The sequence below is a fragment of the Colobus angolensis genome, unplaced genomic scaffold (genome assembly GCF_000951035.1).
Source record: "Colobus angolensis palliatus isolate OR3802 unplaced genomic scaffold, Cang.pa_1.0 Scaffold44, whole genome shotgun sequence".
Classification (NCBI taxonomy): Eukaryota; Metazoa; Chordata; class Mammalia; order Primates; family Cercopithecidae; genus Colobus; species Colobus angolensis.
Window position 1 is genome coordinate 6776910 of NW_012117821.1, and position 18149 is coordinate 6795058.

The following is an 18149-nucleotide window of genomic DNA, read 5'->3' on the forward strand; positions in this document are numbered from 1 at the left end:
TGTGTGTGTGTGTGTGTGTGTGTGTGTGTGTTTTGGAGATGAGGTCTCACTCTGTTACCTAGGCTGAATGCAGTGGCTATTCACAGGCCTGATCACAGTGCACTATAGCCTCTAACTCCTGGCCTCAAGTAATCCCCCTGCCTCAGCCTCCTGAACAGCTAGAACTACAAGTGCCTGCTACTGCACCTGGCAGTGTTGGAAGTTTTTTGATTACTGACTTAATCTCCTTACTAGTTATAGATCTCTTTAGATATTCTATTTCTTTTTGAGTCAGTGTTGGTAATTTGTGTGTTTCTAGGTATTGTAGTCTTTAGTGTACAAGTCTTTTACTACTTTTGTCTGTTTTATGTTGGTTACCTAATATGTTGGCATACAGTTATTTATAATATTATATCTGTTTTTATTTCTGTGAGGTCAGTAGTAATGTCTCTGCTTTTTTTTTTTTTTTTTGAGACGGAGTCTCGCTCAGTCGCCCAGGCTAGAGTTCAGTGGCGCGATTTTGGCTCACTGCAAGCTCCGCCTCCCGGGTTCCCGCCATTCTCCTGCCTCAGCCTCCCGAATAGCTGGGACTACAGGTGCCCGCCACCTTGCCCGGCTAATTTTTTGCATTTTTAGTAGGGACGGGGTTTCACTGTGTTAGCCAGGATGGTCTCAATCTCCTGACCTCGTGATCTGCCCGCCTCAGCCCCCCTAAGTGCTGGGATTACAGGCGTGAGCCACCGCACCTGGCCATGTCTCCGCTTTTATTCTCTTTTTCTTTTTTTTTTTGAGACAAGAGTCTCGCTCTGTCACCCAGGCTGGAGTGTAGTGGCGCAATTGTGGCTCACTGCAACCTCCGCCTCCTGGGTTAAAGTGATTCTCCTGCGTCCGCTTCTCAAAGTAGCTGGGATGACAAGTGCCCGCCACCATGCTTGGCTAATTTTTATATTTTTAGTAGAGACAGGGTTTCACCATGTTGACCAGGCTGGTCTCGAACTCCTGATCTCAAGTGATTGCCTGCCTTGGCCTCCCAAAGTGCTGGGATTATGAACGTGAGCCACCATGCCTGGCCTCTGCTTTTATTCTTGATTTTAGTAATTTGAGTCTTCTTTTTTTGGGTCAGTCTAGCTAAATGTCAATTTTGTTGATGTTTTTAAAGAACCAGCTTTTGGCTTCATTGATATTTCTCCAGTGCTTTGGATTTTGCATATACATTTTTAAGTCTTTGCTCTCATCTGTAATATATTATTTCCAACCTTCTGTTTGATTTGGGTTGAATTTATTCTTCTTTTTCTATAATTTCTTAAGGTGGAAGGCTAGGCTATTAATTGAGATGTTTCTTCTTTTTAAATATATGCCTTTACAGCTCTACATTTTCTTCTGAGCACTGTTTTTGCTCTATCCCAATGGTTTTGTTATGTCCTTTTGGTTTCATTAAATTGTGTTTTCTAGCTTTCTTTGTGATTTCTATTTAGGAGTATGTTGTTTAATTTCTACATATTTGTGAATGTCCCAAATTTTCTTTTCTTCTTTTATTTATTTATTTTTTTTGAGATGGAGTCTCACTCTGTTGTCATGCTGGAGTGCAGTGGCCGTGATCTGGGCTCACTGCATCCTCCACCTCCCAGGTTCCAGCTATTCTCCTGCATCAGCCTCCTAAGTAACTGGGACTACAGGTGCATGCCACCATGCCCAGCTAATTATTGTATTTTTAGTAGAGACGGGGTTTCCCAATGTTGGCCAGGATGGTCTCAATTTCTTGACCTCGTGGTCTGCCTGCCTTGGCCTCCCAGGGTGCTGGGATTACAGGCATGAGCCACCGCACCTGGCTCCAAATTTTCTTTTCTCATTGACTTGTACTTTCATTCCATTGTGGTTGTTGAACATATTTTGCATGATTTTAGTCCTGGTAAATTTACTGTGTCTTGGTTTATGGGCTACTCTGTGGTCTATCTTGAATAATCTATATGCTTTTGACAAGAACGTGTATTCTGCTGATGTTGAGTGGCATGTTCCAAAGATGTCTTTACCTTAATTTGTGTAGAATTTTTCACGGGGTATACATTTTTATATGTATTGTAGAAATCATGAGTTCACACCATTACATCTAATTCTAGTCAATCCTAGGAAAGTTCCTTCTTGTTCACTCCCATTCCCTGTTTGTATATCCCTTGTTCCACAGGTGAAAGCCCTGGCTTCTGACATGATCAACATACTTAGTTTGATTAATCTAAAATTGCTTCAGTTGATTAACTGCTACCATAACAAACAAACCTAAAAAGAGTTCAGGATTTGTTTGCCGTTCTTCCACTTTCTTAAAAAGTCTAAAGGCTTATAGTCAAATACTGTGTTTTTTAGTTACTTGGGTTAGTTCTTCCTCGCTTTTTTTCTCTACAGTGTGGTTAGCGTATTTGTATACAGTATAATTAGGTTCATTTGTTTGCTTTCAGTTAAGTGTTGTTTTCTTTTTCATTCTATTGATTTAATTTTTTAAGTAATTTAACATAATCATAACATTTCATAATACATCCTATGTGATAGCATTATTGTATACAATATATATGAGTAATATACATTTAAAAGTCAAAATTATGCAAAAGGCATATCAGAAGTGTCACTCCCACCTATATGTCTCCCACAGTTGGTAGGTAATAAACTGGTTTTCTTTATTTTTCCTGCTTGGGATTCACTGGACCTCTTGATTTTGTGCTTGTATTTAATCAGTTTTGTAAAATTTTCAGTGGTTGTATTTTCATATATTGTTCCTGCCCTGTTTCTCCTTTCCTTCTGAACTCTAATAAGTATATGGTAGATTGGGACGGTGTCCTTTCTTCTCTTATCCTTTTATATCTTTCATCCTTTTTTTTTCTCTGTGTCATATTCTGCAAAGTTTTTCCTGACCTATCTTCCAGTTCACTAATTCTCTTTTCAGTTGGGTCTGATCTGTTGTGAAATCTATTAATCACATTTAACAATTTTGATTTACATAATTTTTTTTTTTGTTTCAGCATTTCATTTTGGAATATTTTTTCCAATCTGCTGTGTCACTTGTTGTAGTTTCTGGTTATATATTAAACATTTAAATCTTAGTGAACTTTGTTCTCAGAGTTGTAAGACCTGACTTATATTCCTGACTCTATTTCCAACCACCTCCATTTGAAAGCTTTTTTTTTCTTTTTTTTGAGGCGGAGTCTCATCGCCCGGGCTGGAGTGCAGTGGCCGGATCTCAGCTCACTGCAAGCTCCGCCTCCCGGATTTACGCCATTCTCCTGCCTCAGCCTCCCGAGTAGCTGGGACTACAGGCGCCCGCCACCTCGCCCGGCTAGTTTTTGTATTTTTAGTAGAGACGAGGTTTCACCGTGTTAGCCAGGATGGTCTCAATCTCCTGACCTCGTGATCCGCCCGTCTCGGCCTCCCAAAGTGCTAGGATTACAGGCTTGAGCCACCGCGCCCGGCCTTTTTTTTTTCTTTTTGAGATGGAGTCTCGCCCTATCACCCAGGCTGGAGTGCAGTGGCGTGATCTCGGCTCACTGCAACCTCTGCCTCCTAGGTTCAAGCAATTCTCCTGCCTCCGTCTCCCGAGTAGCTGGGATTACAGGTGCGTGCCATCACACCTGGTTAAATTTTTCTATTTTTAGTAGAGATGGGGTTTCACTGTGCTAGCCAGGATGGTCTCAATCTATTGACCTCATGATCTGCCTGCCTCAGCCTCCCAAAGTGCTGGGATTACAGGCATGAGCCACCATGCCTGGCCTTTGAAAGGTTTTTTTTTTTTTTTTTGAGACAAAGTTTTGCTCTTGTTGCCCAGGCTGGAGTGCAATGGCACGATTTCAGCTCACCGCAACCTCCGCCTGAGTTCAAGCGATTCTCCTGCCTCCGCCTCCCTAGTAGCTGGGATTATAGTCATGCGCCACCACGCCTGGCTAATTTTGTCTTTTTAGTAGAGATAGGGTTTCGCCATGTTGGCTGGGCTGGTCTTCGAACTCCTGACCTCAGGTGATCAGCCTGCCTCGGCTTCCCAAAGTGCTGGGATTACAGGTATGAGCCACTGCGTGTGGCCCCTTGAAAGCTTTTTAAAAGAGGACTTTAATTGTTACTACATCCATTAGGAAGCTTTTCTAAATATTACTACTATAGATCCAAGAAGTGAGGAATAATATAGTCATCATGCTCAAATTTTAATGTCTTATTTAAGCACACATGCATACTTTAAAATGAATCTAATTATTTCTAGACTCTGGCCTTTTCATTCCTGATAATATTGCCCTAGTCCAGGCCCTTGTTATCACTGTCCTAGATTGTGGCAGTATCCCCTGTAGGTCTCCGCACCTTCAACCTTGTCCTCCTCAAAAAAAATTTTTTTTTCAAGAGATGGAGTATCACTCTGTTGCTCAGGCTGGAGTGTAATGGCATGATCATAAGTCACTGCAGTCACCTTGAGCTCAAGTAACCCTCACACCTCAGCCTCCCGAGTACCTGGGACTACAGGTGCATGCCACCATACCTGGCTAATTAAAAAAAATTTTTTTTGTAGAGACAGGATCTTGTATGTTGCCCATACTGGTCTAAAACTCTTGGCCTCAAGCAGTCCTCCCAGTTCTGCCTCCTGAGTCGCTGGGGTTACAGGTGTGAGCCACGGCATTTGGCCAAATTCATTTTTTAAATTATGTTAGAATCCTGCTTAGAACCTTTAGTGATATCACATCGAGCATGCAACAGGATAAATTTTAACCCCACTAAGACTCTCTAAGACTGATCTTTTTCTGTCCGCTTTTGTGTTGAGCAGTTCTCTTCCTCAGATTCTGTGTTCTGTCAACTCAACTATATCTAGCTTTATATTTTCTCTGAGACTGGATCTCACTCTGTCACCCAGGCTGGAGTGCAGTGGCGTGATCATGGCTCACTGCAGCCTTGACTTCCCAGGCTCATAGCTTTGTTTTTATTCACACATCATGATATTTATGTCATTTTGCTTTTTGTTCATGGTTCCTCTTCTGTTGGAGACCTCTTCTTTTCCTCTTAGCCTGCTGCTAATACTTCTAGCATGGTGATTAAGAGCATGGGCCTAGGGTTGGCATTTTGGATTGTTCCATTTCTTTAGAATCACAGCATTTAACTTTTGTAAATTTTAATTTTGTCATCTTTGAAACTGGAATAACTTCTACCTCATAGTTACTGCAAAGATTAGATGAGGTAATAAAGAGCTTAGCACAGTGTCAGTTTTAAAATACAGTATCTCATCCTAACTTTCAATAAGACTCAGCCAAGAGGATCTGTATGTCCCTCTCTGTTGTGCATATCTCCAATACTATTATCAATACACTACTTCATAACTGCTTTTGAATGGACCTTCTCACTAGCTTCTTAAAATCAAGGACTGCCAAGTTTATCTTTGTATTTCTGGTACCTGGCACACAGACTTTCAGTAAATATTTGTTTAATATATGCATGGAGTTTGAAAGAGCTAGTCATCTTTAGACAATACCTTACCTTTTGCACAGGAAGCTCCTGTAAGTGTGTACCCTCAGTTCAAGTGAGAATTTTTGTTTTCCTTTGTCTTTGCCAGTAGTAAAGTCTTAAAATAGTAATTACATTTATTTCCACTGCACTGAGCTGTGATACCACAAGCTGAAAATCTACGGAATCCATGGGAAGTTGGCACCCTTAAGGATTAGATCATTTTTCCATATTCAATTTGTATTCTTGTAGTTATGGAATTTGCTTTGAGGATAGTCAATGGAAATCCTTCATATTTGTGTAAAACTTGAGATTTAGATTTTTAAAAAAGTATTTCCCAAGAGATATATTAATGAGGCAATGCCTGATAATCCAGTTGCTTTTCCTGTTCCCCTACCCTCAATAGTAGTTCTTGGAGTGCTTACATATGACAGACAACATCCCTACCAGATGTTATCTTCCCTTTTATTAAAACGCTCAGGCTTAGGTTAAGTAACTTATTCAAAGTTCCAAAGCCAGAAAGTGGAGGAACTGGAATTTAAGCCTTAGTTCTTCTAGTGCCCATGATCTTTCCATTATACCATACTGCTTTTCTAAATAAACTGAAAATAATTTTCTTCTTTTTTTTTCTTTTTTATGTTTTCTACCTTAAAGTCTTTTATCCCTACATTTAAGTTTATAGTATTTAGTAGTGCTTTTAATTACTTAGTAACTAAGCATTTTAATAACAAATAGAAGCCTTTATGGTAAGATATTTAGGTAATATTTAAAGGGATAAAGCTTTTTAAAATTTTAAGCCTTAATTCAAGTAGTAGTTCTTTAAGATATGTGTATTTTATTTTTAATTTGAATCACCACTAGGAGGATTATTTGCCATCTCAACGTTCTTAGACTTTAGCAGACTTATTTATTTCTTCCCTATGCATTATATTGGTCAGGAGGCAGGAATGTTACAGATTTTTTTTCAAAGCTCAATTTGCTCTGAGATTTGGAATTAACCTTTAGAATGTTCTGGATTTATCCCCCATATGCCAAGGATCTGTAAATATCTTTTCACATGAGCTGAAATTTTCAGGCGATTAAGTGAAATATTTGTGAACACAGATGTTTTGTTTAAAAGCAGTTAATGAAATCAGAAAAAAAATAACCTCACTGTGGAAATACTTTAGGTTCCTCCTGTAATATGATCGGCACATACTTCCTTCTCTTGTAATTCACATTGTTCATTTTCTGAGGGAGGAAATAACTAAACTAATAATTAAAACATAAAATTATTTATCCTGTGTTTTTTGCTCCCAGAGTAAACTAAAAATGATTTTGGCCGACCAGGGCTGCTTGATTCTGTGAAACTCACATTGTTTGCGTACTGTTGGAGGGCCTCATTAGGGGGTAAATTTGCTTTTTCTGTTTGCCAGTAACGATTCAATTCCTGTCTCTTACGGGAACTTGCCATTTGGATTGTCTCCTTCCTTAACTGGCCAGCCTTAAACAGTTCAGGCCATTAGTTATTTTTTCTAGTCTCGAAATTTTTAAAAAATTATTCTTAAGTTTTCAAGTATTTAAAGCTGAGGATATTGGTCACTGAGATATTGCCTAGTTAGGGTTCGGCATTGTGCCCGAATGTGTTGGGCCTCTCAGGGCCTGAGTTCTCTGTGCTTTAACAAATGAGCTACAGTTCTCAAGAGATCAGTGAAGCTTGTTTGTTGATCCTGTATTCTCATCCAGAGGAAGTAGATCTTTGAGAATGTCTAAGGAAGGGTAAGTGATTTTATTATTCTTTCTCTTTCATTTTTCTCAGTGAAGAGGTGTCATCTGAGTGAATTAAAAGATTAATAATAAGCAGTGCTACCAGTCCAAGGGTGGAGGTAGAGGCAGAGATTGAAAGAAATTCATCCCAAATCTTAGTGTTTCATGTGTAATCTACTGTAAAGTTGCTGTTGTTGTTTTGAAAGACAGCATTGAGTAAGGGTAACATAATAGGAATTTTGTAAGAATTTTGTAAGATATAAGTACTTTGTTTTCTCTGTGGTAAATTCATTTTGTTTTCCTGCAGAATGTATTTATCAAGTTTGGAAGCGAACGGTGGTTTACCGAAGAATTGAGGGAAGCTTACAAATTCAAAGGCGTTTTAGATAAGTTGTACCTTTAGAAAATAGTGTGAAATATTTAGTGAAAAACAGCCTGTGATTTTGTTTGTTTCTGGGAAGTGTAGGCAAAAAATAATTTAGAGTAGAATTCCCTATTCTAATTTGCTTTGCAATATAAGATAGTTCTCTGTTGTTTTTATATTATTTTCTCTTATGCTTCAGAGTCTGAATTATTACTGATTCTCTATTTGTGACCACTATAATAAGTGATAAGTTAATAACTGCATACTGTTAGTTATTTCATTTCTAGCCTTCAGGCATAACTAGACCTGGTTAATTTTAGATGTTTCTTTTGATAAAATAGGACATAAATCTTTCCAAAAAATTCTTTAAAAATACAGTAAAAGTTTAGTTTTTATTTTTCTAGAATCTATTATTTTCTAGGTCTTTTGTTCTGTAAGAAAATTTGAAGTGGTTCCAGAGCCTCACATTTACAACTTATTTTAATCTAATCATGTATTGATTATGAACAAAATAAAATTGGCCCACTTTACTACTATTTTTAAACTTCATTATTGAATAACGAGAACAACCGGGGTATAAGTAATTCTGTATTAGACCTTTTATGACATCACTAGAAATTTGAGGTTTCTTTTAAATGTGAAAGTTATGAAAGGATTGCCGTTTTAGATTGGTATATTTTCTTAAAGGACTGCCTTTTTAGGTTGGTATATTTTCTTTCCTTCTATCACTGGCTATAGATAGGTAGTTGTTAAACCATTTTTATGATAAGGACTATCACAGGTGCTAGTATAGTTGTCAATCTTGTACACAGGGTTGTTTATAAAGCTATTATAATTTTTAGATTTAAGATGAATTGTATTTCTAGATGCAGTTAAAGTTCTTGGAAGTAGTTAGTACTAATTTTTACCCATGGTAAAGTATATGTTAGATTTGGTTAGTTAGAGAAAGTTGAAGGGACCTATAGTACCCCACTAGTACACTATAAGGGCAGAGACTTTTTTTTAGGTTTATTTGCAGGAGCCTCTGGGGCAATGCCTGTTCTGTCTGAATGGATAATAAGTGCATTTGAAGTATGTGGAGTATATAAATGAAATCAATTAAGTTTTATTCTCTATGCTAGCTTTAGAAATAAATGGATACGTTTTGTGCTTTGGGATGAAAAAAATTCTTACATTTACCATTTTCATAAGTGCGATGTTGACGTTTGGTACCGTGTTATCATTTGATAGCTATGAAATATTTCCCTAATAGTAATAGGAAAAGATTGTTAATAGAGTTAAATCACCAAAAATTATACTTGAGCTTTATGTAAACCTATGGTAATTAAGACAGTGTGATATTAGTGTTAAGATAGGCATATAGGCCGGGCGCGGTGGCTCAAGCCTGTAATCCCAGCACTTTGGGAGGCCGAGACGGGCGGTTCACGAGGTCAGGAGATCGAGACCATCCTGGCTAACACGGTGAAACCCCGTCTCTACTAAAAGCTACAAAAAAACTAGCCGGGCGAGGTGGCGGGCGCCTGTAGTCCCAGCTACCTGGGAGACTGAGGTAGGAGAATGGCATGAATGGCATGAACCCGGGAGGCGGAGCTTGCAGTGAGCTGAGATCCGGCCACAGCACTCCAGCCTGGGTGACAGAGCAAGACTCCGTCTCAAAAAAAAAAAAAAAAAAAAAGATAGGCATATAGATTTTGGAACCAAATGGGCAAATGGGGAGTTCATAGACCCACACATATATATAATCAATTGATTTTCAACAATGAAGATAAGCTAATTCAATGGCGAGAGCCTAGTGTTTTTTTGTTTGTTTGTTTTTTTAAGAACAAGTTTCACTCTTGTTGCCCGGACTGGAGTGCAGTGGCGCAATCTTGGCTCACCGCAACCTCCACCTCCTAGGTTCAAATGATTCTCCTGCCTCAGCCTTCCTGAGTAGCTGGGATTACAGGCATGCACCACCACACCCGACTAATTTTGTATTTTTAGTAGAGACAGGATTTCTACATGATGGTCAGGCTGGTCTCGATCTCCTGACCTCAGAGGATCCACCCGCCTTGGCCTCCCAAAGTGCTGGGGATTACAGGCACGAGCTACTGCGCTCAGCCAGGAGAGGCTAGTGTTTTTAACAAATGTACTGGAACAACTGAATATTCATATAGGGAAAAAAAAAACCCTGACCTTTGACCTTTACCTCAAACCGTACATTAAAATAACACAAAATGGATCATAGACCTAAATATAATTTTTGTGACCCCGAATGATGTACAGATTTCTTAGGTAAACTGAATTAAAATTATTAGACAAAATTGATAAGTTGAGCTTCATCAAAATTCAAAAAATCAAATTTCTGTTTCTTTAAAGACATCATTAAGAATATTTAAAGGTGGCCAGGCACGGTGGCTCACGCCTGTAATCCCAGCACTTTGGGAGGCTGAGGCGGGCGGATCACGAGGTCAGGAGATCGAGACCATCCTGGCTAACACGGTGAAACCCCATCTGTACTAGAAATACAAAAATTAGCCAGATGTGGTGGCGGATGCCTGTAGTCCCAGCTACTCCGGAGGCTGAGGCAGGAGAATGGTGTGAACCCGGGAAGTGGAGCTTGCAGTGCGCTGAGATCGGGCCACTGCACTCCAGCCTGGGTGACAGAGCGAGATTCCATCTCAAAAAAAAAAAAAAGAATATTTAAAGGCAAGCCGCAGACTGGGAGAAAATATTCTGAATATATTTATATCTGATAAAAGACGTGGATCCAAAATATATGAAGAACTCTTAGAATTCAATAGTAAGACAACCCAGTTTAAAAACAGGCAAAAGATTTGAATTGATGCTTCACAAAATTGGATTTGAAAAGATGCTATTGGTCATTAGGGAAATACAAATTAAAACTATAGTGAGATACCACTGCGCACACACTAAAATGCCTGCAATAAAAAACACTGACAGTGTGGAGCAATGGTAATTCTCATGCATTGCTAATAAGAGTGCAAAAGAGAAAAGAGTTTTGGCAATGTCTTTTTAAGTTAAACATATGCTTAACATATGACCTAGTAATTCCACTTTTAGATATTTACCCAAGAGATGAAAGGATGCCCACATACATTTGTATGTGACTGTTTGTAGCAGCATCATTTATAGTAGTCGAAAGCTGGAAACACACCAAATGTCCATGAACTGAATGGATAAACAAATTGTGGTATATCCACACAATGAAATACTCAGGAATAAAAGAACTAATCATATATGCAGCAACATGGATGAATCTTGGAAGTACTGCTAAGTAAACCAGACACATGACAAAATAATACTTGATTCCATTTATATGAAAACTGCAGTGACAGAAAGTACTCGTGGTAGCTCAGGACCAAGGGCTGGGGAGGGTATTGCAAAAGAACATGAAGGAATTTTTTGGATTGAAGAAAATATTCTACATCTTGATTGTAGTAGTTGTTGCATGAGTGTATACCGTTATCAGACTCACCAAAATTTTCATTTACAGTGGGTGAATGTTATTTTAAGTAAATGATACCTTGGTAAAGTTGGTGGAGGAATGAGGCTTGAGAAGCTCCTCATCCTGCTGATTTAAAATTTTGTAAATAAAGTGGCTGTTGATTATTCATATTCAAAGGGATATCTTTGGGAAAATATGGGTGCTCCTAGGATGTGTAATGCAGGGAAAAATATACTGTCTTTGCAGTGTCATGATTGAATTAGCCCTCTGGAGTTGTTAAAGTGCCTTATTTATTTATTTATTTATAATTACAAGAGTTGCTGTCTTTTAGGTAAAAGGCCAAAATGAATTTTATTATTTGTTTTTATTTTAAATTCTGAGTTTTGACCTTTCTTCCAGTATAGGCACAGTACACTTGTTAATTTGGCCTTATGCTAACATGGATAACCATATTTTCTTCTCTAATTTCTGTCACACAGAGTTTAACCCTGCAATGTTGCTATGTTTTATGAATGATCCTCTATACACTGGTCTTTCAAAAATTGTAAAGAAAAAGTGAAAAACAATTTAGAGGAAAATAGGGAAAAAGGGATTGGAAAAAACCTGTGCTTAATTAGACTGAGGTTTTAGAATAGTAAATGTGTTCTTAGGAGTACTGGCATTGTCCTGGTTTCTCCCGTAATTTCTGTATTTCTCTGATTTGGTAGTCAGCCCTCTCTTATATTTCCTACCGTCCTGCTCCCATTATCACAATTTCTTCATTTGAGAATGAAGGTGAAGGGAATTTTAATGTCTTTCCTTAAATATTTTTGATGAGTCCCCTTGAAGTGTGCTTTAAAATCTTTGGTGGAAAGAGAGTCTACATTATCATCATTACTCCTATTATCTTGTCGTTTTTAAGATAGACCTTTTACATTTAAACATCTCAGATACTGGGCTGTATCTGGCAGTATACCACCTAGAATTCAAATTGAGTTCTTCCAGAGAGGATTTGCTTTCACTTCTTTTGGTCACCTGGGGAAAGTATCAACCATCCTGGTAGTATAAATTCAGAGCACAACCTACAAGACTGACTTGTTCAAATTTTCAGGGAGAGATTTTTCCCCCCTCCCTGGACTCAGTACAAAATAGAAAAGAGATGTACAGTCAAGGCTGAGATGTACAGGTTTCTTTGTGGGCCCTTGTGTGTTGTAGATATATTTCTCCCTTATCCTCATAATATGGGTATATCCCTTTTGATATCTTAGCTTTTTGTGGAATCTCCTACTAGGCTCTGACTTGGCATTTCCCCCCTTTTCTTAATGGTGTATAATATGGGTACATTTTATAATTGATGGCATTTTAAATCTTAATCATCTTAAATTTTGTTCTATGTATGTCTCCATACTGACTTTTCAAAAATCTGGAACTTTTAAATATTGAGTGTATGGGCGAGTAAAATGAGTATTATAATTAATTTATGTTTTATTTTATAAGTGCTAACACATTGGTTCAGATTTCTAGTGTATGTGCTGCCGAGGTGAGCACTGTTCAGATTTTTAATGCACAGGCTGCTGTTCTCTCTCTCTCTCTCTCTCTTTTTTTGAGATGGAGTCTTGCTCTGTTGCCCAGGCTGGAGTGCAGTGGCGCGATCTTGGCTCACTGCAAGCTCTGCCTCCCGAGTTCATGCCATTTTCCTGCCTCAGCCTCCCGAGTAGCTGGGACTACAGGTGCCCGCCACCACGCCCGGCTAATTTTTTGTATTTTTTAGTAGAGACGGGGTTTCACCATGTTAGCCAGGGTGGTCTTGATCTCCTGACCTCGTGATCCACCTGCCTCTGCCTCCCAAAGTGCTGGGATTACAGGCATGAGCCACTGTGCCTGGCCACTACTCTTCTCTTGACACAATCTGATAAACAAAATGTATCCCTCTTGATGTTCCTCAGAGAAAGTGTTAAAACAAATTAGTAAGAAGTTATTGGTTAGAATTTATGAAAGCAGGACGAATGCTACTAGATGTCTGTTGCTTTTAGAATCTAACCCAAAATTTCTTGTTGTGTCTGTAGGTCCATGGTATTTGAGCTCTGAATTTTCAAGAATCCATTTCATAAAGTTCTTACCTATAATATTTTTTATATCATTAAGCATACTTTTTACGAAGGATGGAGACATAATGGCATACTGAGGTCTTCCTGTTACTTTTTTTACATAACAGCTTTATTGAGATACAATTCACATACCATTCAATTCATCCTTTTAAAGCATACAATTCGATGGTTTTAGTATATTCACAGAGTTGTGCAACCAATACCACTATCTAATTTTAGAACATTTCATTACCCCCACAAGAAACCCTGTACCCAATAGCAGAAACTCCCCGTTCCCTCCTCCCCACAGCCTCTGGCAATGACCAACCCCTATTAAGTTTCTAGTTTAAGCTTAATTTTTAGTTCAGTTAAATATTGTGTCTGCTATTACAAGGCCCTATGTTAGGTGCTGGGAAGGTTATAAATCCTGGTCTCAAAGTTTATAATCCTGTAAAGAATAAGAGAACTACCATATTTTATGTATATGACAACATATAGTGTCAAAATAGGGAATTTTGAATATTTAAAACTCTCATTTGGGTCACAACTTTATAGAATTTTAGTTGTTGATGCAGTTTCTTTCATTAAGTAGAAAAGTAATGAGATCCAGAGACATTACTGTTACATAGTTCTGTGGTACAACCAGAATATTGATAGTTCCTTGACAAAATCGCTTGAGATGCAGGGTCTTGAATAGTTAGAGATAACTGAGGTGGCCCTTTTAAGTATAGGGAAAAGAATATAAACAAAGCCTTAGGGCATATTTAGGAAATAGCAGGTAGCTCACTTTGTTTACTACAGCCAAAGGTACATGATGTGGCACAACGTAAGATCAAACTGATTTTGACAAAATGGTGAAAGATTTTGAACTTGAAGATCCAAGAATCTGCAATTTATTAATTGGGGAGGTAGTGAGCGATGACTAAAAGTTCTTAAGAGAGTGATACGATTGGATCGGGGCTTTAGGACGCAAACTATCTGTGAGGGAGGACCAGTGTATAAACAACTTTTTTCCAATCTGTTTCAAATCACATTTATAAAATAAAAATAACTCAAGAAAAATGAAGACACAATGTAAGCCTACTTTTTTTATTACTACATTCAACAAATAAAATTTCTCTGTCAAATTACTATAAAAGTTTCTAAATGCTTAAAATTTCTGTATGTGTCATGTCATGGGTTAGTAACAAATGTTCATAAGCCAGTATTGGTCTGTGGACCATGTAGCACTACTTCAAAGCAATTAATTTGGCATTAGTGTGAGGGCAGAGCAATTGGGAGATGATTGTTGGACTAATGAGGACCTGGACGTGTTGTTAGCACTGTGAATTGAATGGAAGATTGGATTCCAGAGACGTTTGGTAATTTAAATGAAGGCACATGAGATGATTGGATGTGGATTTGAAGGAGAGGAAAGAATCAAAAGGTAATAACTAGATTTTAAGCTTGAGTGGGAAAATGGGATTGCCCGTAGCAGAAATAGGAACTAGTTTGGAGATTGGGTTTTCAACAAAAAACCACATTATAGCATTTTCTATTAAGTAAAAATATGCATGTATACAGACATGTACTTTTTAGTTCATAATTTCAATTTGCCCTCTCAAAAAGCACTTGTAACTTTTTCTTTTCTTGATTGTAGCAAATTTTCAATGTATAATTATGCAAGTCCATAAGGAAAACAGATGCCCAAGAAGATTTTATACTTGAATCCTTAGTCTCATTTGTTGTTGCACTAACTGTCATTGGGCACTTGGCCAGGAAATTGTGACTCCTAGGCAAGGGGAGGAGTTACAGATAAAGTTCATCATTGCCAAAGAAATTCTATTCCAAATGGATTTGTGCGGAGCAACAGTGATATCCAGTGACAAGTTAAATTAGACACAGAGGTGTTTTCTCCAGCACTGTCTCCGAAGACACATGGTTTTGAGGGGCCTGATTCAGGCTAAACTTCTTGAAGTTAAGTCACAAAAAAACTATACTAGGGACTTGACGAAGAATTTTGTTATGTGACTTCAAGAACTAGTTGACTCAGATAGTTTTATACTTTTCAAAACGGCAACCAGTGACAGATGAGGTAATACTGCTTTGAATTGCAAGTTAAGTCTCAAAGCCATTAAGATTGCTATTTACAAAATTTCAAATTCAATAAATTGCATGTTCATGTTACTTAAGTGTGAGAATATTCCTGTTTATAAAGCACATTATATTAATGGCTCTATTTCTTATAGTTAATATTTATATTAACTTGGATAGATTTATTCAGGTTTAATGTTTTAACTGCTGTGGGATATGATAATAAAAGCTGTTACATTTGTCTTTATATTGAAGTCTGTGCTTGGTTTTATAGTGTTCCTGTCACCTAGAGATTGTTTTTCTTGTTAATGCTCAGATCTGCAACTTACAAAAGACTTAGTATGTTGGAATTGCTGGTTAATTGTGCTTTAAGATTGGATGCTTAGTTTAGTCATGCTTTCTAGGGTGGCAAGTTTGTGCTTTTTTAAAAGCAAGCTTCAGGAAGTTAATTTCTCAGATATGTTCAAACTCTTGAACGCAGGGGTGGAGTATGTTCCACTCGTTAATAATTTAGAAATGTGACACAGTAAACTGGCATTGGCAAAGGTACAGTCAAGGTCCTGAAACCAGTAGAAATTTTTGGATTCCTCAAACAGATAAATCTTTTTGTTTTGAAATGTATGATGGGGCAGTGGGCCAGCCTTGTAATTGATATAGTACCTTTTAGTTGATATAGTACCTAACACTTTGTTTTGCTATAACCTCAGTGAAGAGTAGTCACTACTTTGAGACCAGGAGATTCATTTCTCTTGAAGACTGTATCCTGGAGACATGGCATTTCATGCTTTAAGGCTGCCTCTGTGCTGAAGTCAGTGCATACTTTAAGGATTTGGATGTTTATTATCTTTGTAAACTGTGGCATGTATAGCCAAATAACTATATTTGGCTTATTGCAGTTCTCTATCATACAGCTGTTCTATTTTGCCATTATAGCTTTGCTTATGCACTTAAGATATGCATACAACAAATTAGATTTAATTCCACATTGTCCCTCCCCTCATGTTTTGTAGCCTAAATTAGGGAAAGAAAAGGAAAGATGAGAATATATGTGAGGCTTTTCATTTTTATAAACATAATAGAAATGAATTGAGGGGGAGACAGGAGTGATTGTTTCTAAGTTCAGGAATTGCTTTTGTGGTTAGAGTACTTATTTTGAATGAAAATGGAAAGATAAAGGATATTTGGTAGAACTTCATAGGAAAACATCTTATTTCCTAATTTTAGACTCTTACAAAATCTGTCCCAGCTCTTTCTGCTCCCTAAAGAACAGCTTCTATGACATATGTCACAAAATGGTATCTGCTTTATAGTAGACAATAAGTGTGTTGATTGAATAGTTAATGTGACTAGGTTCAAGAGATGAGAAGTGCTGTTTGATGGATATTTACCAATGATTATTTTGGCAAAACCAGATTTTCATATTCCTGAAATATATTATTCCTTGAGTTTACATAGATAATAAAGGTACATTATAATCCTTGAATCCTTAAAAATATACATATGTGATTTGATAGATTTTCATGACAGCACAAGTATATGTCTTTTCTAACAAAGAAATAAACTGGTACTTGGCTGGGACTGTTGACAGTTTCTTAAGCACTGATTGAGTGACATTAGCAGCAAAATCTCTTTTTTCCTGTAATGTTAGCTGTGTCTGAAGCCAGCTAGCATCTTTCTTCTATGAGAGTCAAAGCTGTTTCTTTTATTATGTGGTTCCACATACTTCTGTCCTGGATTGTATCACAAGGGAAAAAATCGTCCCCAATCCATTCCTGCTTGTATTCCCATGGAATATTTTAGGCATGTCAGCTGTTAGGGCCTGATCAAGGCTTTGATCCAGTTGGCTCTCTAGCTTCAATTAAGAATCTGTTTGAAAAGCCTTCAGTAGTAACATTTAGTTTCTAGAGTTACAACCATTATTTTGTCTTTTATCCCTGTTGTACTTTCAAAAGGATTTATGTAACTGGGAAAATATAATAAAGCAGATGCTTTTATCAATAATAGCGGGGTGATATTTGATGAAATATTAGAAGGTGATGTGTTTGGGGGCTGGAGGTTGGAGGGTGTTTTTTGTTTCTCTGTTTGAGACAGGGTCTTGCTCTGTTGCCCAAGCTAGAGTGCACTGGCACGGTCTCAGTTCACTGCAGCTTTGACCTCCTGGGCTCATGTGATCTTCCTGCCTCAGCCTCTTGAGTATCTGAGACTACAGGCATGTGCCACTCTGCCTGGGTAATTTTTTATTTTTTTGTAGAGATAGGGTCTCACTATATTGCCCAGGCTGGTCTCAGACTCCTGGGCTCAAACAATCCTCCCACCTTGGCCTCCCAAAGTGCTGGGATTATAGGCGTGAGCCACCACTCTTGGTTGTCTCAAACTCCTTTTTAAAAAAGTCTCCAAGGCTGTCTCTACAAAAAAAAAAAGAAAAGAAAAATAGCTGGACATGGTGGTGTGTACCTGTGGTCCCAGCTACTTGGGAGGTTGAGGCTGAGGTAGGAGGATAACATGAGCCTGGGAGGTTGGGGCTGCAGTGAGCCATTATCACACCGCTGCACTCCAGCCTGGGCAACATAGTAAGACTATGTCTTGAAAATAAGTAAGAAACATATATATACAAATTAGGCATTTTTAAATGGTGAGGTAAATATCAATAGAAGATCTGATATTTTCTTTTTGTATCCCAGTGGAGGCTTTTTGCATCCCTTAGTGCAGCTACTGTTCTTTGGAGACCATTGACCTAGATCACTGATGGGGGAGCCCAGCCCAAGCTTTTTGTTTTTAATAAGTTAACTTAGGTGATTGTGATTTTGATGTACACTGCAGTTTTGAGATCCACTGATCTATATCATTCGAATTTCTTATAGTTACTTATGAAATGAAGGCAAAGAAAAGATTTGGTCAGAAGAGGAGAAGCCATGAAGTTTTAACTTTGGCTACCAAGCTGAGGATCAGGTGGAAAGGATAACCTTATTTTCTTTCTTTTCCCTTTCCTCCTTTCTTTTCTTTTTTTTTTTTTTTT

General features: G+C 37.9%; 1 protein-coding gene across 3 annotated transcripts in view; it reads left to right on the forward strand.

The window, feature by feature from the left end:
- The window catches only part of NT5C2 (5'-nucleotidase, cytosolic II), a 94592-nt gene that overhangs the window by 20707 nt on the left and 55736 nt on the right, over window positions 1-18149 (forward strand). The window contains exon 1 of one of the 3 annotated variants that reach the window (XM_011957361.1): window positions 6662-7194. The exons of the other annotated variants lie outside the window; for them this stretch is intronic. Within the exon in view, the coding sequence (XP_011812751.1) occupies window positions 7181-7194 (14 nt within the window). The 5' untranslated portion in view covers window positions 6662-7180. Of the gene's footprint in view, window positions 1-6661; window positions 7195-18149 lie in introns of those variants that run through there. 3 annotated transcript variants of the gene reach the window in all.